Source organism: Nerophis lumbriciformis, linkage group LG30 (assembly GCF_033978685.3).
Source record: "Nerophis lumbriciformis linkage group LG30, RoL_Nlum_v2.1, whole genome shotgun sequence".
Classification (NCBI taxonomy): domain Eukaryota; kingdom Metazoa; phylum Chordata; class Actinopteri; order Syngnathiformes; family Syngnathidae; genus Nerophis; species Nerophis lumbriciformis.
In genome coordinates, this window is record NC_084577.2 from 19,713,336 (window position 1) to 19,739,878 (window position 26,543).

General features: G+C 39.9%; 1 protein-coding gene across 2 annotated transcripts in view; it reads right to left on the reverse strand.

Moving 5' to 3' along the window:
• Nucleotides 1–4,283: 4,283 nt before the first annotated feature.
• The window catches only part of porb (P450 (cytochrome) oxidoreductase b), an 81,645-nt gene continuing 59,385 nt past the window's right edge, over nt 4,284–26,543 (reverse strand). For both annotated transcript variants that reach the window (XM_061925775.1, XM_061925776.2), the window contains 6 exons: nt 26,248–26,429; nt 21,324–21,473; nt 19,231–19,498; nt 16,808–16,953; nt 11,784–11,869; nt 4,284–5,616 (listed from right to left, as the gene is read on the reverse strand). In XM_061925775.1, the coding sequence (XP_061781759.1) occupies nt 5,472–5,616; nt 11,784–11,869; nt 16,808–16,953; nt 19,231–19,498; nt 21,324–21,473; nt 26,248–26,429 (977 nt within the window). In that variant the 3' untranslated portion in view covers nt 4,284–5,471. The remainder of the gene's footprint in view (nt 5,617–11,783; nt 11,870–16,807; nt 16,954–19,230; nt 19,499–21,323; nt 21,474–26,247; nt 26,430–26,543) is intronic.

Consider the following 26,543-nt stretch of genomic DNA (forward strand, 5'->3'; position numbering starts at 1 on the left):
TATTCCATCCATCCATCCATCCATCTTCTTCCGCTTATCCGAGGTCGGGTCGCGGGGGCAGCAGCTTAAGCAGGGAAGCCCAGACTTCCCTCTCCCCAGCCACTTCGTCCAGCTCCTCCCGGGGGATCCCGAGGCGTTCCCAGGCCAGCCGGGAGAGATAGTCTTCCCAGCGTGTCCTGGGTCTTCCCCGTGGCCTCCTACCGGTCGGACGTGCCCGAAACACCTTCCTAGGGAGGCGTTCGGGTGGCATCCTGACCAGATGCCCGAACCACCTCATCTGGCTCCTCTCGATGTGGAGGAGCAGCGGCTTTACTTTGAGCTCCCCCCGGATGACAGAGCTTCTCACCTTATCTCTAAGGGAGAGCCCCGCCACTCGGCGGAGGAAACTCATTTCGGCCGCTTGTACCCGTGATCTTGTCCTTTCGGTCATAACCCAAAGCTCATGACCATAGGTGAGGATGGGAACGTAGATCGACCGGTAAATCGAGAGCTTTGCCTTCCGGCTCAGCTCCTTCTTCACCACAACGGATCGATACAGCGTCCGCATTACTGAAGACGCCGCACCGATCCGCCTGTCGATCTCACGATCCACTCTTCCCCCACTCGTGAACAAGACTCCGAGGTACTTGAACTCCTCCACTTCGGGCAAGATCTCCTCCCCAACCCGGAGATGGCACTCCACCCTTTTCCGGGAGAGAACCATGGACTCGGACTTGGAGGTGCTGATTCCCATCCCAGTCGCTTCACACTCGGCTGCGAAACTTGAAAAAAATGTTATAAAGACAGAACAATAAGATCATATGGACAGCCATAAGTGTTTACATTTTGCTTTATATTGATTATTTTACTTGTTTTTTTTGTCTGGTTTTGTATTTGTTTTGTATCATCCCGTGAGGTGTACAGGTAAAAGCCAGTAAATTAGAATATTTTGAAAAACTTGATTTATTTCAGTAATTGCATTCAAAAGGTGTAACTTGTACATTATATTTATTCATTGCACACAGACTGATGCATTCAAATGTTTATTTCATTTAATTTTGATGATTTGAAGTGGCAACAAATGAAAATCGAAAATTCCGTGTGTAACAAAATTAGAATATTACTTAAGGCTAATACAAAAAAGGGATTTTTAGAAATGTTGGCCAACTGAAAAGTATGAAAATGAAAAATATGAGCATGTACAATACTCAATACTTGGTTGGAGCTCCTTTTGCCTCAATTACTGCGTTAATGCGGCGTGGCATGGAGTCGATGAGTTTCTGGCACTGCTCAGGTGTTATGAGAGCCCAGGTTGCTCTGATAGTGGCCTTCAACTCTTCTGCGTTTTTGGGTCTGGCATTCTGCATCTTCCTTTTCACAATACCCCACAGATTTTCTATGGGGCTAAGGTCAGGGGAGTTGGCGGGCCAATTTAGAACAGAAATACCATGGTCCGTAAACCAGGCACGGGTAGATTTTGCGCTGTGTGCAGGCGCCAAGTCCTGTTGGAACTTGAAATCTCCATCTCCATAGAGCAGGTCAGCAGCAGGAAGCATGAAGTGCTCTAAAACTTGCTGGTAGACGGCTGCGTTGACCCTGGATCTCAGGACACAGAGTGGACCGACACCAGCAGATGACATGGCACCCCAAACCATCACTGATGGTGGAAACTTTACACTAGACTTCAGGCAACGTGGATCCTGTGCCTCTCCTGTCTTCCTCCAGACTCTGGGACCTCGATTTCCAAAGGAAATGCAAAATTTGCTTTCGTCAGAAAACATGACTTTGGACCACTCAGCAGCAGTCCAGCTCTTTTTTTCCTTAGCCCAGGTGAGACGCTTTTCGCGCTGTTTCTTGGTCAACAGTGGCTTGACACGAGGTATGCGGCAGTTGAAACCCATGTCTTTCAAGCGTCTCTTGGTGGTGGATCTTGAAGCACTGACTCCAGCAGCTGTCCACTCCTTCTGAATCTCCCCCACATTTTTGAATGGGTTTTTTTTCACAATCTTGACCAGGGCGCGGTGATCCCTATCGCTTGTACACTTTTTCTGACCACAGTTTTTCCTTCCCTTTGCCTCTCCATTAATGTGTTTGGACACAGAGCTCTGAGAACAGCCAGCCTCTTCAGCAATAACCTTTTGTGTCTTTCCCTCCTTGTGCAATGTGTCGATGGTTGCCTTTTGGACAGCTGTCAAATCTGAAGTCTTCCCCATGTTTGTGTAGGCTTCAGAACTGGACTGAGAGACCATTTAAAGCCCTTTGCAGGTATTTTGAGTTAATCAGCTGATTAGTTTGTGGCACCAGGTGTCTTCAAAATTTAAGCCTTACACAATATTCTAATTTTGTGACACACGGAATTTTGGATTTTCATTTGTTGCCACTTCAAATCATCAAAATTAAATGAAATAAACATTTGAATGCATCAGTCTGTGTGCAATGAATAAATATAATGTACAAGTTACACCTTTTGAATGCAATTACTGAAATAAATCAAGTTTTTCAAAATATTCTAATTTACTGGCTTTTACCTGTATATTACTTTTTTTGTTCGGTTTGTACTTCATGAAGTTTTGCACTTGTTGTGTTTTTTTGTGTGTTTTTTGTTTGTTTTCATTATATTTGAATATATTTGTTTGGTTTGTATGGCGAAGGGAGTGGGCGGTGGAGAATGGATGGATGGGATGGAAGACTACGTATTATGTTGAAGGGGGCAGGGAAATATAAGATTTTTCTTCATCCTGCTCCTTCTCAGGCATAATTTCTGAGGTTTAATTGTCTATCGATCAAAGATGCACATCAATGAAGAAGATAAATAATAAAATTAAATGAAATTTATATAAAGGGACAAGCGGTAGAAAATGGATGTGATGTGTATATATATATACATATATAAATAAAATGATAAATGGGTTGTACTTGTATAGCGCTTTTCTACCTTCAAGGTACTCAAAGCGCTTTGACACTACTTCCACATTTACCCATTCACACACACATTCACACACTGATGTACTGTATATATACATATATGTGTATATACATATATGTTTGTATACATTTATATGTATATATACATATATATGTATGTATACATTTATATATATACATATATATGTATGTATACATGTATATGTATACATACACATATATGTAGATATACATTTATATAAAGTAACAAGCAGTAGAAAATGGAAGGGATGTGTGTATATTAGGGACGGCGTGGCGCAGTGGAAGAATGGCCGTGCGCGACCCGAGGGTCCCTGGTTCAATCCCCACCTAGTACCAACCTCGTCATGTCCGTTGTGTCCTGAGCAAGACACTTCACCCTTGCTCCTGACCATCCTGATGGATGCTGGTTAGCGCCTTGCATGGCAGCTCCCTCCATCAGTGTGTGAATGTGTGTGTGAATGGGTAAATGTGGAAGTAGTGTCAAAGCGCTTTGAGTACCTTGAAGGTAGAAAAGCGCTATACAAGTACAACCCATTATCATTTATATATATATATATATATACATATAAATTTTTATGTATATATACATTTATATATGTATGTATACATGTATTTGTATATATGTGAATCATATATACAAATACATATATGATTTACGTAAATACATATATACACTTATATATGCACTAAACGTAATGAAATTATACAAACATTTCTATTTAAATTAATATGCTATTATATGATATACTTAAATTAATATATATTTATTTTAAATTAATTATATATTTTTAAAACTACAAAGATACAAAAGTAGTAATTTCAGTGTTATAACTAGCAATGTGTGTATACTATACGCCATATATGCCATTCACATATATCTCTTTAGTTTCCAAATACATACATTTGGCTAATATCTCATAATTTATACATTCCCTTAATTTATTCATTAAAAAATATCAATTTTAAATATAAAAATAAATATATTGAGATTTTTAAAAAACTATATCATATAAAACAGTATATTATTCAAATAAAAAATACATGTATATATAACTTCATATTTGAAAAATAAAATATGTATATATATATATATATATATATATATATATTCATACATGTGTACTTTATTTTTTAAATATAATGGATATATATATATATATATATATTCTATATAACTTCAAAATATATATGTATGAGTATATACCTATCTATATATACTGTATATATCTGTAGTATGTTGAACAGTGCACAATATAGTATTTGCAGTAATTTTCATATGACAACAATTAATACAAACTTCACAGTTTAAACCAGTGTGGGACAATGGAAATATTGAATTGCAGTAAAAAGAAAATCCATTTAACAATTTATTTAAATTTTATTTTTCTCTTTAAAAAAAAAAAAAAAGCATGTCTTTGCAGTCAAATAATATATATTTATATATATGTGTATAGGGGAAATGGGGGAAAAGTCAACACTGAAGAGTCAAGTGTATGTTAATTAAACATTCGGGGGGGACATAAAAGGAAGGTTATATGACATTTACAAACCCAATATGTAAGGCAGTTTTTAAAAAGGCACAGGCAGCTTTCGAGCTGGTTGGCAGAATGAAACGGTCTTGACTTTGAATTCACATTACGTTGTAGGGAACACAGAGACAAGGTACATGCATGCATGTAAGTATGTATAGATGTATATGTATGTATAGATGTGTTCTTCAGTCAAATGCATCAAACAAAGCTAGTTACAGGTAATTCAAATGCTCCAACTTGGGATATAAACATTGTACTATGTTCATTCAAATTTTTATTTTAATGCATGTTTGTATGAAATAAAACAAAGTAAAGAATCTCTTCTGCATACCATACTTGCTTCTGAAAAGCTAATTAGTATCAAACTAAAAAAAATCCCTTGTAAAAAACATTTTATTACCAGTTTGCTAAAACATTTCCCTCTGTCAATGAAATAAACTACTGTATAGTGTTCAAAAGTGTTAATAAAAAACTGCCTGCAGTGGGACATAATTGCCCCTAATGCTGTGTTATTTTGCCAATTTCCATTTAAAAGCAGGATTTTTGTTTCATTATTTGCATTCACAGTGAATTAGCACAATGTACAAAAGCCGTGTAGGGTCAATGAGTCAATAAAACTTGACAAACTTGAATGTTTGTTGAACTTTGTCACTCATTAAAATGAATTGAAATGACGGCATTGTGTTTGCATCTTCTAATTTCTAGATCATGGCTGAGTCTCCCTTTTGTCTGACAACAAAAACAAAATGCAGAGTAATAACACACGGCAATAGGAGACCCACATGGTGCTGGTGGTTCAGGGACACAATATTACACAGATGAGTAGGAGACTAAAATTGTGCAATAGGTTTACTACATAACCTGCGGAGGTACAGTAAGGCTTTCCCCTTCAGCATCATGATCCAGGCTGAATATGAACGTGTTAAAGAATTACACATCCAGTCCAGATAAAATAAGATATAAAAAAACCAGACAACACTAATTAAAGTTAGATTGAGGCTGGGAGGGAGGGTTTTAACTCCACACGTCCTGTGAGTAGCGTCCCTTGGTCATCAGTTTCTTGACGTATTCCGTGGCCTGCGTGCGCGCCATGCCTCCGAGCTCTTCTGCGATTTCGTAAAAGGCCGTTTGTACATCCTTCGCCATGTTTCTTGCGTCCCTAAAAAGTCAAACAGATTAGTCTATGCTTTCACGTTCATCAAAAAAGAAATTATTGGTCTCAGTAAGTGTTCCCATAAGCACCACTACGGGGTGCAAAGGAACTAAGAAAAGGCTGTTTTGTATTACAGGGAATATACAAATACATCCTCTATTTATTGTTTTTAATTATTCTAAAGCAGAGGTGTCCACATTTTTTCCAGTGAGGGGCCACATAAAAAACATTTGAAGGATGCACTTTGATACATTTTGTACATTAAAATACACTAAAACCAATCCAATATAGGCCAACCATTATATGCTAAACTATCTGAACACAACATCAATATTTTAGCTTTGTGTTATTGGTAACAAAACATATTGTACATAATTTTGCCCTAAATTAAGCATTCTTAAGCATAAAAATGGCTATCAATACTATAGTGTTGGCTACAAGACCAGACCAAAACAATCAGTATCGTAATAATAATAATAATAATAATGGATTAGGTTTTATATTGCGCTTTTCTATTATCCATCCATCCATTTTCTACCGCTTATTCCCTTTGGGGTCGCGGGGGGCGCTGGAGCCTATCTCAGCTACAATCGGGCGGAAGGCGGGGTACACCCTGGACAAGTCGCCACCTCATCACAGGGCCAACACAGATAGACAGACAACATTCACACTCACATCCACACACTAGGGCCAATTTAGTGTTGCCAATCAACTTATCCCCAGGTGCATGTCTTTGGAAGTGGGAGGAAGCCGGAGTACCCGGAGGGAACCCACGGGGAGAACATGCAAACTCCACACAGAAAGATCCCGAGCCCGGGATTGAACCCAAGACTACTCAGGACCTTCGTATTGTGAGGCAGATTCACTAACCCCTCTGCCACCGTGAAGCCCCCTTTTCTATTATTAGATACTCAAAGCGCTCACAGAGAAGTGGGAACCCATCATTCATGCACACCTGGTGGTGGTAAGCTACATTTGTAGCCACAGCTGCCCTGGGGTAGACTGACGGAAGCGAGGCTGCCAGTTTGCGCCTACGGCCCCTCCGACCACCACCTATCATTCATTCATCATTCATTCACCAGTGTGAGCGGCACCGGGGCCAAGGGTGAAGTGTCCTGCCCAAGGACACAATGGCAGCGATTTGGATGTCAAGGGGTGGGGAGCGAACCTGCAACCCTCAGGTTTCTGGCACGGCCGCTCTACCCACTACGCCATACCGCCCCAAATCGTGAGCCAATCGTAGCCCCTGATTGGCTCAGCCTCAGGCAACATTACTTACATTAGCATGCTAACTTTTTTTTAGCCCATTTTATAGCCAAACGCCTTAGCGTCTTTTAGTTTTGTACTTATGATCAGTGTTGGGACTAACGCGTTACTGTAACGCCGTTAGTTTCGGCGGTAACTAGTAATCTAACGCGTTATTTTTTATATTCAGTAACTCAGTTACCGTTACTACATGATGCGTTACTGCGTTATTTTACGTTACTTTTTATGTAGTATAAAATGTGTTTTATCGGAGCGCTGCTGTGTCATCGTTCTGATTCTTCTTGTGTCACAAGCCGGAGAAGAGAGAGAGACATGCGCTCTGTGTGGGTGTGTGTGAGTGTGGGGAGGGGAGGGGCGTGTCTGATCATGGCGGAGCCAGAAGTCGAGTTTGCTAACATGGAGATATTTTCACTACTTTTCTTTTGTCGAGCACAAAGAAAATAACATTTTAGTTAAATGTAAATTGTGCTTTGGATCAAAGATCCCATCTACTGCCCAAAACAGCAATTCAAATCTGCTGAAACAAGCTACATAAGCAACATGCTTCGACGAAGCTAGTAAAGAGAGATAGAGACTCCAATGACACTTCACCTCCACCACCACTTAAGGATTAAGTCTGCCTCTGCTCATCATTCACCGCTGAAGGTACACACCCTCTGTCAATCAATGTTCCCTCTAATTGTTCATGTGTGTGAGCAAACGCAAAAACTCCCTGAGCATTCAGTGGAGTCCATGTGAGCAACTTTAGACGTGCACACTGTGGCTACACCAGCAGCACACCTGTCCCAAACCTGACTAAATAACAAGTTCAATCTCCATCCATCCATCCATTTTCTACCGCTTGTCGCTTTCAGGGTCGCTGGAGCCTATCTCAGCTGCATTCGGGCGGAAGGCAGGGTACACCCTGGACAAGTCCCCACCTCATCACAGGGCCAACACAGATAGACAGACAACATTCTCTTATTATTATAATCAAATGACAGCAGTCATTTCCATTTCTAATATAAGTGTTTAGGCCCACTTATAATGACAATAACAAAAAATATTGTTTTTCATGAACTGTGTACTTGTATTGTTTGTCTGGGTGGAGGTCCTGCTTTGGAAATAATTTGTACCCCTTTCAGACATTGCATTTAGTTCCCATTAAAACATTCACATGTTGCACAATGAGATGTAAGCAGGGGATCATGTGTACATTCCTGCAACTTCCTGTTTGTAAAAAATATATTTTTATTAGTATTTATTTAATATACTAACAGCATTTAATGATTAATATTTATAAATTAAGATTCCTAATAAATGGCACTAGAATAAGCAGACATTTGATTGGTAAATCATAGTGTAACGACCTCGAATTACACTTTATGTGTGGTGTTGGAGTTGTCCGACTTTTTGTGTGACTGTAAACGCATCACTGGCTAAGTGCCATATGTGCAAGTGTTGGCGCACGTGAGAAAGAGCGAGTGGCTGCTGTTGATATAACAAAGTTGCTTTTGGTCTGGTTTGTACTGCAGAAAATGACCACTTTTGCTAGATATCATTTTTTTACTACTGTTTTGGTGATGTGTTTATGGCCGACAATAAAGAGTTTTGCTCAGTAAGGTGATGGATGGAATTCATGTCCTCAAAGCGTCTCGACAGACGTTACAATATTTGAACAATGATGACGAAAACGGTTTTCTCTGTCATGTCCGTGTCGTGTCGAAAATTGTTATGCGCTTATTTTTTTATTTGATTTTGTGAAGGCTAAAAGGGCATTAATGGGAGCTTTAAAAAAAAAAAAAGAAGAAAAAAAGAAGTAACTAAATAGTTACTTTTCACAGTAACGCATTACTTTTTGGTGTAAGTAACTGAGTTAGTAACTGAGTTACTTTTGAAATGAAGTAACTAGTAACTGTAACTAGTTACTGCTTTTCAGTAACTAACCCAACACTGCTTATGATAACCGTTAGCATGTTAACAACATTCAAGCTAGAGATGTCCGATAATGGCTTTTTTGCCGATATCCGATATTATCCAATTCTTAATTACCGATTCCGATATCAACCGATACACTGTATTTTTCGGACTATAAGTCGCAGTTTTTTTCATAGTTTGGCCGGGGGTGCGACTTATACTCAGGAGTGACTTATGTGTGAATTTATTAACACATTAGCGTAAAATATCAAATAATATTATTTATCTCATTCACGTAAGAGACTAGACGTATAAGATTTCATGGGATTTAGCGATTAGGAGTGACAGATTGTTTGGTAAACGTATAGCATGTTCTATATGTTAGTTATTTGAATGACTCTTACCATAATATGTTACGTTAACATACCAGGCACGTTCTCAGTTGGTTATTTATGCCTCATATAACGTACACTTATTCAGCCTGTTGTTCACTATTCTTTATTTATTTTAAATTGCCTTTCAAATGTCTATTCTTGGTGTTGGCTTTTATCAAATAAATTTCCCCAAAAAATGCGACTTATACTCCAGTGCGACTTATATATGTTTTTTCCCTTCTTTATTATGCATTTTCGGCCGTTGCGACTTATACTTTCGGAGCGACTTATAATCCGAAAAATATGGTATACAGTCGTGGAATTAACACATTATTATGCCTAATTTTGTTGTGATGCCCCGCTGGATGCATTAAACAATGTAACAAGGTTTTCCAAAATAAATCAACTCAAGTTATGGAAATAAATGCCAACATGGCACTGCCATATTTATTATTGAAGTCACAAAGTGCATTATTTTTTTTTAACATGCCTCAAAACAGCAGCTTGGAATTTGAGACATGCTCTCCCTGAGAGAGCATGAGGAGGTTAAGGTGGGCGAGGTTGGAGGGGGCGGGGTGTGTATATTGTAGGGTCCCGGAAGAGTTAGTGCTGCAAGGGGTTCTGGGTATTTGTTCTGTTGTGTTTATGTTGTGTTACGGTGCGGATGCTCTCCCGAAATGTGTTTGTCATTCTTGTTTGGTGTGGGTTCACAGTGTGGCGCATATTTGTAACAGTGTTAAAGTTGTTTATACGGCCACCCTCATTGTGACCTGTATGGCTGTTGACCAAGTATGACTTGCATTAACTTGTGAATGTGAAAAGCCGTAGATATTATTTGACTGGGCCAGCACGCAAAGGCAGTGCCTTTAAGGTTTATTGGCAATCTGTAGTTCTCTCTACGTCCTTTGTACACAGCGGCGTTTTAAAAAGTCATACATTTTACTTTTTGAAACCGATACCGGTAATTTCCGATATTACAAATATCGGCAGTCCGATATTATCGGACATCTCTACTGCAGGCTAATTGTTTTTATTGTCATTAAAAGCGGGTTTATGTCCTTTTTGTGTTGAGCTGTTTAAAAAAGCATAATGTCTAAAAAACATTTCATTGAAGCAAACTAATTGTCCAGTCATGGTATTACAACTTGAAAATGATCGGTCTAGGGTCGACTTATCGGTGATAAAAAACAATTATATCTATCTGCGATATTGCAATTAATTTTGAGTTAACTATGCACAAACTGCGATTAATCGCGATTGAATATTTTAATCATTTGAAAGCGTTGCTAATTTTACATGCATACTTGGGATGTCCGATAATATCGGACTGCTGATATTATCGGCCGATAAATGCTTTAAAATGTAATATCGGAAATTATCGGTATCGGTTTTTAAAAAATGTAAAATTTATGACTTCTTAAAACGCCGCTGTGTAGACAGACGTAGGGAGAAATACAAAGGCCAATAAACCAGGCACTGCCTTTGCGTGCCGGCCTAGTCACATAATATCTACGGCTTTTCACACACATTGTGAATGCAAATCATACTTGGTCAACAGCCATACAGGTGACACTGAGGGTGGCCGTATAAACAACTTTAACACTGTTACAAATATGCGCCACACTGTGAACCCACACCAAACAAGAATGACAAACACATTTCGGGAGAATGTCCGCACCGCACCGTAACACAACATAAACGCAACAGAACAAATACCCAAAACCCCTTGCAGCACTAACTCTTCCGAGCATGTCCCAAATTCCAAACTGCTGTTTTGAGGCTTGTTAAAAAAAATAATGCACTTTGTGACTTCAATATTAAATATGGCAGTGCCATGTTGGCATTTTTTTCCATAACTTGAGTTGATTTATTTTGGAAAACCTTGTTACATTGTTTAATGCATCCAGCGGGGCATCACAACAAAATTAGGCATAATAGTGTGTTAATTCCACGACTGTATATATTGGCATCGGTTGATATCGGAATCGGTAATTAAGAGTTGGACAATATCGGAATATCGGCAAAAAAGCCATTATCGGACATCTCTAATGCATACGCTTCATAGTCACATGACTTGATACTTGACACATTCAAACTGTTAGCGTGCTAACATTAGCATTTAAATTTGGCTTGCACATTTCAGCATTCACACGCAATTTCTACCAACATGGCATATTGTACTTTTTTGGTGTAATGTTCTAATTCAAGATATTTTTATTTTGTCTTTTTTCATGTGTCGCGGGCAGATAAAAAAACAAGCTGCAGGCCGCAAAAGGACACCCCTGCTCTGAAGCAATGGTTCCCAAACGTTTTTCACCAAGTACCACCTCAGAAAACACTTGGCTCTCCAAGTGCGACCATAATGACCAACATTAAAACACAGCAGCCTAGTAGGCCTAATTGTTCATTAAAAACAAGGCAAGTATATTATTGGCCACTGTAACATTACACACAGTTTGAACAGTAACACTGTGTTTGATACTTTGGCGTACCAATAGATGGTACCACAGTTCGAGAATGGCTGTTCTACAGGTTTATATGCTGCCACAAAACTTGACAATAACAATATAAAACAATTCAGGATGATATAATCCATAAACCTTGACATTATCAACCATAAGTGAAAAGAAAACATACCCGCAAATGTAAATATGGGCGCTGTCTGAATGAATGAGCTTCCAAAGGTCCTCCTTATTTTTCTTCAAGAGGTGCTGCACATAGACCTAGGAGGGAAGGAAACAGCATATAAATAAACAGCATTTGTTGCAGTAAACCCTCCTTCATCACGGTTAATTGGTTCCAGGCATGAAAGTAGGAATCCTTGATTATAATTTAAATATTTTCATAGCTAAAGCATAACAAAACAAGTTTTTCAACTTCTAAATAAATTTTTTCGACATTATGAGAACCCTCTAAACATAGAATAAGACATTTTAAAGTTAAAAGTTAAAAGTTAAAGTACCAATGATTGTCACACACACACTAGGTGTGGCGAAATTATTCTCTGCATTTGACCCATCACCCTTGATCACCCCCTGGGAGGTGAGGGGAGCAGTGGGCAGCAGCGGTGGCTGCGCCCGGTAATCATTTTGGTGATTTAACCCCCAATTCCAACCCTTGATGCTGAGTGCCAAGCAGGGAGGTAATGGGTCCCATTTTTATAGTCTTTGGTATGACTCGGCCGGGATTTGAACTCCCAACCTACCGATCTCAGGACGGACACTCTAACCACTAGGCCACTGAGTAGGTTCAGGCCACTGAGTAGGTTTTAGTTTTTAGTTTTAGGTTTTAGGTTTTAGTCACCTTTACACTCTTTTAATCCATTATTGTAAAGCTGGCTGAAGCTGAGCCTATCAGTGGCCACGATACTGAATTCTGATTTGTTTGGTCTCCTCGAGTGGCCAAGACTACTGTAGCATTTTTTTTTGTTCATTTAGCCATTTGCAAACTCGAAAATACTTAATTTAGGCCAAATATGTTGTAGAAAAGGCTTTAAAAAAATCCACGATGTGGTGAAGCTGCAATATATGAAGCGTGATGTAATGATATTAAAAAAAATACAATCCCACATTTTCTTATGATGGGTGAATGACATTTCAGTGAGTGCATGGCACACTCACTAGCTGCACCGACACAGCACTGATACTGTGTTGCAGTTTCATAAATGTCATTCGTCATCTGCTGGTTTAAAAGAGTCACTACATTTGACCTAACATGAATAGTTATTGAATGTCATTGTTATTAATAAACCAACAGCTGCGCAAAAAGTAAGATGAAAAACGCAACTCTGGTGAATGAGCCAAATAGTAAACAGAACATTTTGAACATTAACTTTAATTGGCGCTATAAGACCAAAATTGTTTCCTTTTTCTTTTTTGTATTTAAAACAGGGCTGTCAAAGTCGTTTTCATTGAGGGCCACATCGCAGTTATGGCTGCTCTCCGATAATAGTCACATGATTACACAATTCCCTCTGCATTTGATTATTCTTTTTTTTTATGTACAAAGTGAAATCATAAGTCAGGGGATCAAGCATTTTCTTCTAACAGAAAAAGTTTGGAATATACAGTACAGGCCAAAAGTTTAGACACACCTTCTCATTCAATGTGTTTTCTTTATTTTCGTGACTATTTACATTGTAGATTGTCACTGAAGGCATCAAAACTATGAATGAACACATGTGGAGTTATGTACTTAACAAAAAAAGGTGAAATAACTGAAAACATGTTTTATATTCTAGTTTGTTTAAAATAGCCACCCTTTGCTCTGTTTACTGCTTTGCACACTCTTGGCATTCTCTCTCGATGAGCTTCAAGCACACCTGTGAAGTGAAAACCATTTCAGGTGACTACTTCTTGAAGGTCATCGAGAGAATGCAAAGAGTGTGCAAAAAAATAATCAGAGCAAAGGGTGGCTTTTTACTGTCATTTATAACAAAGCAGACCCTAACTTTAAATATAATTGTTTGTTTTTATCGAGAGGAGCCAGATGAGATGGCTGGGCATCTGGTCAGAATGCCCCCCAAATAACTCCCTAAAAAGGCGTTTAGGGCGCGTCCAACCGGTAGGAGACCACGGAAAAGACCCAGCAGACGGTGGAGGGACTAGGTCTCTCAGCTGGCTGGGAAATGCCTTGGGGTCCCCCTGGGAATAGCTGAACGAAGTACCTGGGGAGAGGAAAGCCTGGGCTTCTCAGCTTAGGTTGCTGCCCCCGCGACTCGACTTCGGGTAAGCGGAAGAAGATGGATGAATGGATGGTCTATTTTTATCTTTTTTTTTTTTTTTTTTTACAAAATAAAACCATTTTCAAATGGCCCCCACATACTTTGACTATTCAGTATGTTTGGACACCCCTGAGTTATTCGTCTAAAATTATCAGCTTATTTCTCATTACATAATAAAAAATAAAAAAATGTATACATTTTTACTATTTTTTGTTTTTTTATCTCAAAATATGCTGTGGGCAAACAAAAGTGGAGCTGCGGGCCGCACTTTGGACACCCCTGTGTTAACATAATGTGTTTTGCATGGTCAGTAGAGATGCGCGGTTTGCGGACACAACCGCGGAGTCCGCGGATTATCCGCGGGTCGGTCGGTTGAAATAAAAAAAAAATTAGATTTTATCCGCGGGTCGGGCGGTTGAAATATAAAAAAATTAGATTTTAAATAGATTCAGGCGGGTGGCAGTTAAACCAATTCGGAAATATATATACATTATTAAATGTTGTTACCCACATACGAAAAACGAGCAGCACTCTTTGAAACAGGCAATTATTTATCATCAGGCACCTGCAGCACGCCACAATAGAAGAAGAAAAAAAAAAAAGATGGCAACGCCGGCAGCAAACGTGGTACGCGACAAACTAAAAAAGGGAATACTAAAGACCAGGGGAAAAAAAGGCCAGAAAAGTTCAGCGTGGACTCGTTTTTATGAGGTTGTAAATCAGGATGATAGTAATGCTGGCTACGTGATTTGCAAGAGCTGCGACGCTGTTTATGTCTACGACAGTCACAAAACCGGGACATCTAACATGGTGCATCACATTTGTGCAAAACCCCGAACCTCCACGAACACCCTGAGCATGAGCAGTTTCGTCCGCCGTGATCCCAGAAGAGTGCCACAGGATGTTAAAACAACGCAGCTGCCTGCAGCAGTTTGAGTGGCGCGAGCGCGCTTGGAGGTGCGCTCAGCGCGGCTCCCAGATGATTGCGCACTGGTGTGCGTCTGGGCCGTGACAGCGTAGCACGCATTGAATGTCTCTGCTACATAGGATCAGTCTCCTTTCTTTAACAGGCAAAAGCTTTATAACCTCACTAATGCCTTGCATCGTCTATATTAGATATATAACAACGGGTGGGTGCGGGCGGGTGCGGTTTTGAAAAAATGTTAGTTCGGGTGGATGGCGGATGGGCGACGACTTTTGTGATGCGGTTGCGGATTAAATAATTGCCTATCCGCGCATCTCTAATGGTCAGATAATACTCAAGTTTAAACAACATGCAGTTATATGTAGTACATGCAATTATTCTGTCAAAATTGAAAGCTGTTTAGTGAGAGACATGTAGTGCTTTTTTGCCGCACATTATTTCCGGGCCACATAAAATGATGTAGCAGGCCTTGAGTTTGACAAATGTGATTTAGACCAATGATGATGACAAAAACCGACGCTTCTCCTCTCCTTTATTTAGTACGATAATCAATTTCCTGCAATCAAATGAGACAGCAGCTGCACTGGTCACATGTTTTTTTTGTTAAAGTGATACACACATGGAGGCATTGAGGGGACACAGTATCATCCCTGTGTTTCATAATGCATCGATGCTTGAGTATCATTTGGCCTGTGGCTTTTTTAAGCATCCAGTGTGCCGTTTAGCCTTAAATGCTTTTAAATCTAAACTGAGAGCATTTGAAGGAGCCTCAGTTATATGTAACTGTTTTACTTGATGTCCATCCTATCATTTTAATGTGTAATGTGAATGTAATTATATGTGTACTAGAGATGCGCGGATAGGCAATTATTTCATCCGCAACCGCATCACAAAAGTCGTCAACCATCCGCATCCACTCGAACTAACATTTAATCAAAACCGCACCCGCCCGTTGTTATATATCTAATATAGACGATGCAAGGCATTAGTGAGGTTATAAAGCTTTTGCCTGTTAAAGAAAGGAGACTGATCCAATGCAGCAGAGACATTCAATGCGTGCCACGCTGTCACGGCCCAGACGCACACTAGTGCGCAATCATCTGGGAGCCGCGCTGAGCGCACCTCCAAGCGCGCTCGCGCCACTCAAACTGCTGCAGGCAGCTGCGTTCTATCTTGTTTTAACATCCTGTGGCACTCTTCTGGGATCACGGCGGACGAAACTGCTCATGCTCAGGGTGTTTGTGGAGATTCGGGGTTTTGCACAAATGTGATGCACCATGTTAGATGTCCCGGTTTTGTGACTGTCGTAGACATAAACAGCGTCGCAGCTCTTGCAAATCACGTAGCCAGCATTACTATCATCCTGATTTACAACCTCATAAAAACGAGTCCACGCTGAACTTTTCTGGCCTTTTTTCCCCGTGGTCTTTAGTATTCCCTTTTTTAGTTTGTCGCGTACCACGTTTGCTGCCGGCGTTGCCATCTCTTTTTTTTTTCTTCTTCTGTTGTGGCATGCTGCAGGTGCCTGCTCGTTTTTTGTATGTGGGTAACAACATTTAACTATGTATATATATTTCCGAATTGGTTTAACTGCCACCCGCCTGAATCTATTTAAAATCTAATTTTTTTTAATTTCAACCGCCCGACCCGACCCGCGGATAAAATCTAATTTTCTTTTTATTTCAACCGCCCGACCCGCGGATAATCCGCGGACTCCGCGGTTGTGTCTGCAAACCGCGCATCTCTAATGTGTACCTTTGCTGCCTCTTGGCCAGGACTCCCTTGAAAAAGAGGTTTTTAATCTCAATGGGATTTCTTTCGTGGTTAAATAAGGGTTAAATAAATATATAAAAAAGTTTACCTACACTAAATATTGATTTATTATTTTCCTCATAACTTTACATGCAAGCCTGAGCACAAGTCAGGCTGCTACTGTATCTCGTTAAAAGTCGAGTTAACTTTGGAGTAACGACTGGAAACTTTTATAGAGGTGAATGTGGTCTCAAACTTTACCTTATGTTCCTGGTCTCGGGAGAACGCAACATTCAACTGCGTTAAGACTTGATTCTTCTCAGCCTCCTCCATCTCCTCTTGGTAGATATAATCTTCATTTTTATGTCTGCAGCCAAAGAACATCACCGTCTCGCCGACTTCCTTTCCTGCATGCGGAGACAAAACATAGATAAGAGTCACACGTTGATGATCTTTTTCACGCTTTTCAAATAAAACAAAGAGGTAATTTTGGCCATACATTTTTTTCCACGCTTTGTACACTGCGGCTTATAAAACGGTGTGGTTATTTCACGGGAACAAAAACAAGCAACGATACTGAAAAAGTGTGGTTTTTTTGTGCTATGGCGCCATCTTTTGGAGGAGTTTGCTCACTACCGGTGCTGAAGTGCCCTTCTGTTTAGAGCCTGAAGTACAAGTGCCGTTTTTCTAGTCGCCCAAAAGGTTTGTACTCATATGGATTCTACATTCGTCACTCGCAGCTACGTTTGTAAGTTTTACAGTATAAAAAAAAAAATTCTACTTACTAAACCACCTTATGTTTAAAGGAGTGTTTTCATGCATATTTGTACGTGCTATTGTAATGTAATCAAGCAAGCGTTGTTAGCATTAGCAAATATGCTAACACGTTTACGAGTGTCTGTGTTAGTATTTTTACTTTACAACGGCATTCTCTTTGTATTGTTCCAGTTTCACAAATTCCTAGTAAAGTCACCAAAACGTCACCGTGGCATTATTCAGTCTGTTTAGCTGATTGGAGAGCTAGCTTCCGCAGCTAGTGGGTACATGACGATGGCTTCTGTTTTGTTTGATCAGCCGTTTTACAGACACCGTTTGGAAACAATGAAAGGTATGTAAATAAACATGTACAAAATATTTCTGTGTAAATAACTCCTTTCACAATGTAATATATCTGCCGTTTACAATTTAGTTTGGATAATATAGGAAAAATATTTGTTTCTTCAAAATTTTATTGGGTGCGGCTTATGGCCTAGTGGTTAGAGCAGACCTGGGTAAATTAAGGCCCGGGGGCCGCATGCGGCCCATTGAGCTTTTCAATCTGGCCCGCCGGACATTCCTAAATAATTGTTTTAGATGTTTAAGATGGAAAGTGTAGCTGCCATTATGATGTGCAGTGATGTTTTCTAATGATCGTAAGTCTTCAACTATACCAAGTCTTTCAATGCTTGGAATCTGCAGGATATACTAGTTACTATGGTCATCTAATTAGTCTCTATGGTCATCTAATTAGTTACTTTGGTCACTATGAGATATCTCAGATTGTAGGTGTTTTGTTTTTTTTACCCTTCGCGTTCATATTTCACTATGTTTGTCGCATTTTGGTTGTGTTTCGGTTGATTGTAAAATATGTTGTCAATATTCAGTGTTTCATCCTTCATAGTTAGTATTGTAAATCCTACATTCTTTATTTTCATGTACACTCTGGGTGTCTCATTCAGTAAAAAAAATGTCAAATTCCATTCCGTTTTTTAAGGCGGTCTGTCATTACCTTTTTAGCTTTCAATCAGTATTGTGAGGTTTTGTATTAGTGTTCCTAAAATTAGATATACCGGCCCCCAGACACACTTTTTTATCTAAATCTGGCCCCTCGAGTCAAATAATTGCCCAGGCCTGGGTTAGAGTGTCCGCCCTGAGATCGGTAGGTTGTGAGTTCAAACCCCGGCCGAGTATACCAAAGACTATAAAAATGGGAGCCATTACCTCCCTTCTTGGCACTCAGCATCAAGGGTTGGAATTGGGGGTTAAATCACCAAAAATGATTCCTGGGCGTGGCCACCGCTGCTGCTCACTGCTTCCCTCACCTCCCAGGGGGTGATCAAGGGTGATGGGTCAAATGCAGAGAATAATTTCGCCACACCTAGTGTGTGTGTGTGAGACAATCATTGGTACTTCAACTTTAAATACCGATGCGGTCTATAGTCCAGAAAATACGGTATACTCTGTCATCATATGTGTTGTAGTGCGCCAAGTAGGAGTCGTAAAGTAGACAAAAAGATGGCGCAACTAAATTTAATTGTTGATACTGTTACGCGATTGGCTGGTTTTGCTCGCTTACCAGACCGCGAGTGGCTTTGTTCATGCAACCAACCATTCGTCATCCTTTCTGGTTTCTTCTGACCAAAAAATACGTATTTATCAAACGCATTTTATATTGCTATCTATTACATGTCTATCGCGATATATATTGTTATCATTTTATCCGCCGAGCTCTACCTTTTCCCTTCAAGATCAGCCATCTTACTCTGGAGAACACTTTGTAGGTGAGCTCTGATCCCAATTCTGTGAATTTTTATACGCCGACTGTGACAACCAACCACGTTCTCCCCTATCTCCTGCCTTTCTAACCGTGTGGAGAAAAGCGGTCGTAAAAGTACAAACAAAGCCACACGGGCCTCTATAAATACCTTGCTGTTTGAGCCAGCCCCTTTCCTGAATGAAGCCCATGAAAGGAGCGATTCCTGTGCCAGGGCCTATCATGATCACTGGGACGCTGGCCTTGAAGGGGAGGCGGAACTGAGACTTGCGGATGTACATGGGAACGGTGGACTTGTGGCCATTGTCCGTCACCAGTTTGTTCTTCAGCCAATTAGTGGCCACTCCCTTGTTGATACGGTTTGTCTTGGTCTTATATTCCACCAACACGGCACAAATGTGGATGCTGTTAGGGTGAACCTGTGGAAGAGAGTTATACAGTAAATGTCTAAGTGCAAACTTTTAGAGGGTGTTTACAGCAAAAACAATGTGTTGATAATAAGGGTGTAACGGTACGTGTATCTGTATTGAACCGTTTCGGTACGGGGGGTTCGGTTCGGAACGGAGGTGCACCGAACGAGTTTCCACACGGACATATTAAGTAGCGCACCGCACGTTGTGTAAATAATGCACACCGAGGCACAACACACGGCATTCTAGCAACGACCGGGCTACTACAACATGCAAAAGCCAGAGCTGGAAGACCCTCCTGCCTCGTTAAGATCTCCCGTTTGGGAACATTTCCGCTTCGCGGTGCGATACAACAATGGAGGACGAGAGGTGGACAAAGCGAAAGCGGTTTGTCGACATTGTTCAGCAGCGGTAGGGTGTGCTCCTGACAACACGTCAAACATGCTAACCCAGGGGTCGGCAACCTTTACCACTCAAAGAGCCATTTTGACCAGTTTCACAAATTAAAGAAAACAATGGGAGCCACAAAAATCTTTTGAAATTTAAAATGAAATAACACTGCATACAAAGTTTTTTTTTGCTTTGTGCTATCTATAAACCAAGGGTCTCAGACACGCGGCCCACACCTTAATATGAAAATTGAATGTTAGTGCGGCCCGCGAGTTTTATATGAATGGCGCTTGACAGCGTCATACTTACCAACCCTCCCGAGCTTTCCGGCAGACTACGAATTTCAGGGCAACTATTCTCTCGAACGATGGTACAGCATTTAGCGCCCACTACAACCTGCGTGCCGGCCCAGCCACACGCTGTATGGGGCTTTTGCATGCTCCCGTAAGTGACAGCAAGGCATACTTGGTCAACAACCACACAGGTTACACTGACTGTGGCGGTATAAAAAACTTTAACACTCTTACTAATAATGCGCCACACTGTGAACCCACACCAAACAAGAATGACAAACACATTTCGGGAGAACATCTGCACCGTAACACAACATAAACACAACAGAAGAAATACCCAGAATCCCATGCAGCCCTAACTCTTCCGGGCTACATTATACACCACCTCTACCAAACCCCGCCCACCTCAACCGACGCACGGAGGGGGGGGGGGTTGATGTGTGTAGCCCGGAAGAGTCAGGGCTGCATGGGATTCTGGGTATTTCTTCTGTTGTGTTTATGTTGTGTTAAGGTGCAGATGTTCTCCCGAAATGTGTTTGTCATTCTTGTTTGGTTTTGGTTCAAAGTGTGACGCATTATTAGTAAGAGTCTTAAAGTTGTTTTATATGGCCACCGTCAGTGTAACCTGTGTGGCTTCTTGTCCTCTCCCTAACGTTAGCATTACCCATGTTTTGCTAGGTGTGTGAATCTCCGCTAAGGAAATAAGAGGGAGGGTAAAAGCTACAGAAGCTCCTGGAGCCAAAATGTATGCCGCAGGAAGAGGACAAAAACAATTTTAAATTTAAAAAAAATATGTCTGCAACAAAAAATGGAATTTATCAATAAAATCGTCATGTTGCCCAGGTCTAGATTGTTTACATTAACTTCCTTGGTCCTCCCTCAGTCAGCTCGTTTCTTGATTGGTTACTTTCTGTATCACGTCACTATTCCTACCGTGATGACTCAGGAGGCGCCCCCCACAGACATTAAGAGTTTTGGTCATGAATATTGATCACGGTTAACCTTTACTATTGTCTGCCCGATCTGCCGATTATCGGGACAAATTCACTCCTAACACACATTAGACCACAGACGATCTTATAAATTATAAGACACTCTTTGGTTGGAAGGGGGAAAATCAGGACAAAATCAGTGTGTACTGTGTGCTTTACTTTGGAGGAAGAGGCTATGGAGTAATAACGGGCTTGGAGACGAGGCAGCAACTCGCACAGGTGGTCGATGGGCGGCCTTAAAGATGGCATGTCCTCCAGAATGGCCAGGATGTTTCTGCAGGGCTCCAGCACCCAACTCTGGTAAAGCGCCTGAAAAGAAAAGAGCAGGAATAAGACAATCTCATAACGCACACACACTGCAGTGGTACCTTGACTTACCACTACCCCACCTTGAAGGTATTTTGAGATACAAGTTGGGTTCCTAATTAGGTGAAGTGAAGTGAATTATATTTATATAGCGCTTTTCTCTAGTGACTCAAAGCGCTTTTACATAGTGAAACCCAATATCTAAGTTACATTTAAACCAGTGTGGGTGGCACTGGGCGCAGGTGGGTAAAGTGTCTTGCCCAAGGACACAACGGCAGTGACTAGGACGGCGGAAGCTAGGATCGAACCTGGAACCCTCAAGTTGCTGGCACGGCCACTCTACCAACCGAGCTATACCGGTCCAGGAAGACCATTAAGATTCTGGTCTAATGATGCTCCTACTGGTATTCCTTTTATCCAGCTGACCGTCGACATTATGACACATTGTCACATTCAGTTCAAATGTCACAAGTACGCATGGGTAGATGAATAATCACAAATAAGGAAGCAACGCCACACAAAAGTTTTAACACAATATTTCCCCCTAGTCCCGAAAAGTCCCGCACGTTAATAAGCGTCTGTGTCAGTTTAACGTACGACTGCCGCTACGGCGCACTTCATCAAACCGACTGTCCTCATTTTGATATTTTTTAATTTCAAAACCAATTTAATATAAACTGTAACCCTTAAGGCTCTCCTCAATTTTGGTGAACGTTAAAAAGGTCCAGGGACCCAAAAGGGGTCTAAGTCATTAAAGTGTTAACATATAAGTTATTAATATTTTTTATTATAATTATAATTATATATTATTATAATTATAATATTAATTTTTACTTTCAATACTTAAATATTTATAGATCGACTTCAGATTGTTGCCATTACGTTCTTAAATAAAAAAAATGTTTTATGCCTTTTTTATTCAAAGAAAACTTTTCCCCCAAAATTTTTTCTAAATGGAATATTTGATGTGAAGTAGTTGGAGCCTTGAATAGGTAATATTTCATAACACCATTGCTTTTCATTCATTATTATTGTTTAAACAATGACAGGTAACACAAACAATCAGACTAAAGGTCTGGGGGATCTAAAAGGCCCCTACTCATAAAAAGTGTTAAAAAGGTCAAATGCCCAAAATTTCATTTAAAAAATCTATTCCCAATTGGGCCGGACTGGTAAAATTATGGCATAATAACTTAAAAATACAACTACGATAACTGAAGATTTTTTTGTTTTACTTTGGCCCAAAATAGAACAAGCACATTCTGAAAAATGTACAAATCACAAATAATCCTCTTGACAAAACACTTTCAAGTGAGTGGAAAATTCTGAGGAAAAAAATTGGTGCGGTTGCAGATACACAATGAAGAACACGATGAACTTAGACTTTGTCTCAGTGTATTCATCTGAGAGTGAACAAAATACAATATAATAAAAACTTTTCTCGGTATCCAATACCTCCTTTGTCATTTCCACATATTAATCCTTTGCTAACTCAACAAACCATAAAAACTGAGATAGAAACTATTCAAGAGGATTGAGTAAATCACACACTGTTCACCTTCTTTAAATTTCCACGGAAGCCAATCATTTTCACATAATATATCAAGATGCAATGTCTCATGCAGCATTTTAAGTGGGGTTACCATTTTATTTATTTTACTCTTGAAACGTGGCATCTTTTAGCTTTCACAAGTGCATCAATATCAGGTGTCACATCAGGTAGACAATTTCAGGATGTCATTCATAGTGTCATGTAGATAGTGTATATTCCCCCCCATGTTTTGTTTATATTGTTTTTCAAATCACCTGACATGTATACTGTGTATATGTACATCATTTATCATTTTTTTTAAACGTAATTTTTACATACATGTTACAGGTTATATATCTTATTATTGAATGTATCAAATGTGAAGAATTTTTAAATGGACCACAATGGAAACAAGCCTTTTGGCTTTTTGTGCCATCCATTTGCCTTTTTAAAGCATTACATGGATTCAATTCTTTTAAGATGTCAATAAACTTCTCAATCAATCAATCAATAAATAGGAGGATGATAATTTTTCTTGGAACACTCTGCGTCCACTTTGTCTTTTTTGACAGAGACATTTTGTGGGAATGAGGGGGCCAGAGCACAATGTGTTCGAATCAGGTTTTATGTTGGGTCGAGGGGAAGGAGCAGAAGCCCTGCTTTACTGTGTACTAGAGATGCGCGGTTTGCGGACACAACCGCGGAGTCCGCGGATAAACCGCGGGTCGGGCGGTTAAAAATAGATTTTAAATAGATGCGGGCGGTTGGCGGTTGAACCAATTCGGAAATATATATACATAGTTCAATGTTGTTACCCACATACGAAAAACGAGCAGCACTCTTTGAAACAGTCAATCATTAATCAGGCACCGCGTCCCAGCAACAAGTGGCGCAAGTGAGCGCTCCTTCAGCGCAGCAGGGCGCATTTTAGAGGCCAGGCGCTCTCGCATGAATCCTGGCACTGTAGATGCCATTTTATTCCTGCATAGTGCTAACAAAAAAAAAAGTAAGTAGACATACGGTTGGATATGTTAAACAAATTAGTCTACGTTAACTATAGGCTATACCAAATAAGCCCATGTCTAACCTATATTGAGTTCGGTCAGCTAATTTTGATGGTTACGTGTTGTTTGGGCGCACTACAATGCAAAGGAATTAAGGCAATTGCGTTGTTTATTGTGGGTTTTTTCTATTCGAGATATACTACTATGTGTGAATAATTATTTGGCCTCGCTTTCAAGTGAAGCGCATCTCCGATTGGCGACAATGTAAGGATAATTAGCCTGCTTTGTTTGTCGCGACCGTCTATTTTCATTATAATTCAAGTTTGATGATAAAGTGCAGTCTGATGGGTTTGATTTCCCCCCTTCAGCTATTTGCCGTGGCCAATAAGTTGCAGGTAATTTGTTTTTATTATTTATTTAATTTATTTTTGTTTAAATAGAGATGACATACATATGTTATTGTATAATTTAAGTTTGTGCGCGTGATTGACAGCCTAAGGCTTATGAGGCACATTTTGTATTTATTTTTTTATTTCAACTTAAAAACGTATGAGCCTATGCCTACAACATAGGCTATGTGTTTATCTTTATTTTCCTGCCTGTCGTTGACAATGGAGATTGTCTGATATTTAGTCATGGCTGCAGATCAATCAATAAAGGTTCATCTTTGTCGCGAAATTGTTCACTGTTTCACTGTGCACCCCGCCCTCGTCCCTATTTGAGCATTATAACGTTAACAAGTTAATATTAATTGAAATAAATTCAGAACATTTTTTTTACCTAATGAAAATATAGGCCTAGTCTTTCTAAAACATTGTTTTAACTTCTTAAAAGCCTCGTTCTGCTTGCTGCAACTGCGCACACAAAGTGTGAGGAACGCACTCCTGATCTGAGGGCATTGGCAACAATAGTCAACACTTTCTTAATGGAAATGATAATATAATATTATAATAATGATAAATAATATTACCACGCATTAATATATCTTAGCCACTAATGCGTGGCCAAGATATATTAATGCGTGGCACGCAGTCTCTGCTGCATTGGATCAGTCTCCTTTCTTTAACAGGCAAAAGCTTTATAACCTCACTAATATGCTTGCATCGTCTATATTAGATATATAAGAACTGGCGGATGGCGGGCGGGTGTGGTTTTGATAAAATGTTGGTTCGGGTGGATGCGGATGGTTGACGACTTTTGTGATGCGGTTGCGGATGAAATAATTGCCTATCCGCGCATCCCTACTGTGTACCTAACATGATTGATATTGCGGCATCCAGTGGACACATTGAGAACAGCAGTTTCTTTCATTTAAAAATGAAGCGCGGGACGCATGTTTGACATCCCTGGTTGAGATCAACTTCAGATCTATCTTTTGTATCTCTAGTTATCATTACGTAAATGTATTGTTGCATTTGAACAACTGTATTGTGGATAATAGAGGCAAATTATTCGTATTGTTCATTATCAATAGCGCTATTTTTATTGGTATTTGTATTGCTCCATTTGTAGTGTAATAATGCTCATTGTCATTTCTGTATTATTATTTATTTCGCTAACGGCTTCTTTGCTATCACTTTTACCATCATATTTGTACATATCCTATTTGCTGATGTTGCTCTATTGTTGTTGTTGTTACTGTTGTGTTTGCTGTTGTTTTTGTCTCTCTGTCTAATCCCCCTCTTGTCCCCACAATTCCCCCCTCTGTCTTCCTTTTTTTCTCTTTCTATCCCTTCCTGCTCCGGCCCGGCTGCACCAAATGATAATATAAATACATTTAATAAAGTCAAATACAAATAAGGCAACAAGAGAAGTATCCTACACTTCTCTTTTGTAAAGTAAATCTGAACAGCCGATATGGGCATCTACATCAACTATATGATTTGCCTGAGAAGCTGGACAGGACAAAAAAAAAAAAAAAAAACTTCAGATCTATCCGTTGATTGTACGTTTTTAACAACAAAGGAACAAGCGGTAGAAAATGGATGGACAGTTTTAGAGTAAAACAGCTTTGTGTTATTAGTGTCAATATTGCAACTTTTTCTCATAACATTGCTCCTGTGCGCTCTTTTATTCCACTTTTTAATTGATTTTTTATAATAGAATTAAGAAAATTTGCCGCAAACCTTTCAAAATTAGCTGTGGGCCACAAGTTACACCCCTGCACTACAAGATCATAGTCCTAATACAGAATGTATTATCATTAATCTTTTAAAAAAGCCCACCAATCCAAAGCACTGACCTTTCCTTGGGGTGATGAGGATGCCATCTTGCGCATGTTCTCCTGATCTTTGGGATCGGAAGCGTACTGTGCCAGCTCATACAGGACGTTGGTGCGAGGAGGGTGCGTGATGTCGAGGTAGTGAGTTAGGGCCACACGGTATGTGGTAGGGCAAGGGAACGGGTGCTTCTTATTGGACTCCTCTGAAAAATAAACATGTTTTGATACCTTGATTAGTGACAAAATACAAATCTGTATCAATAAATTAACTAGGTCTCTCTTCTAAAAACACAAACAAGATCATCCCATATTTTGTG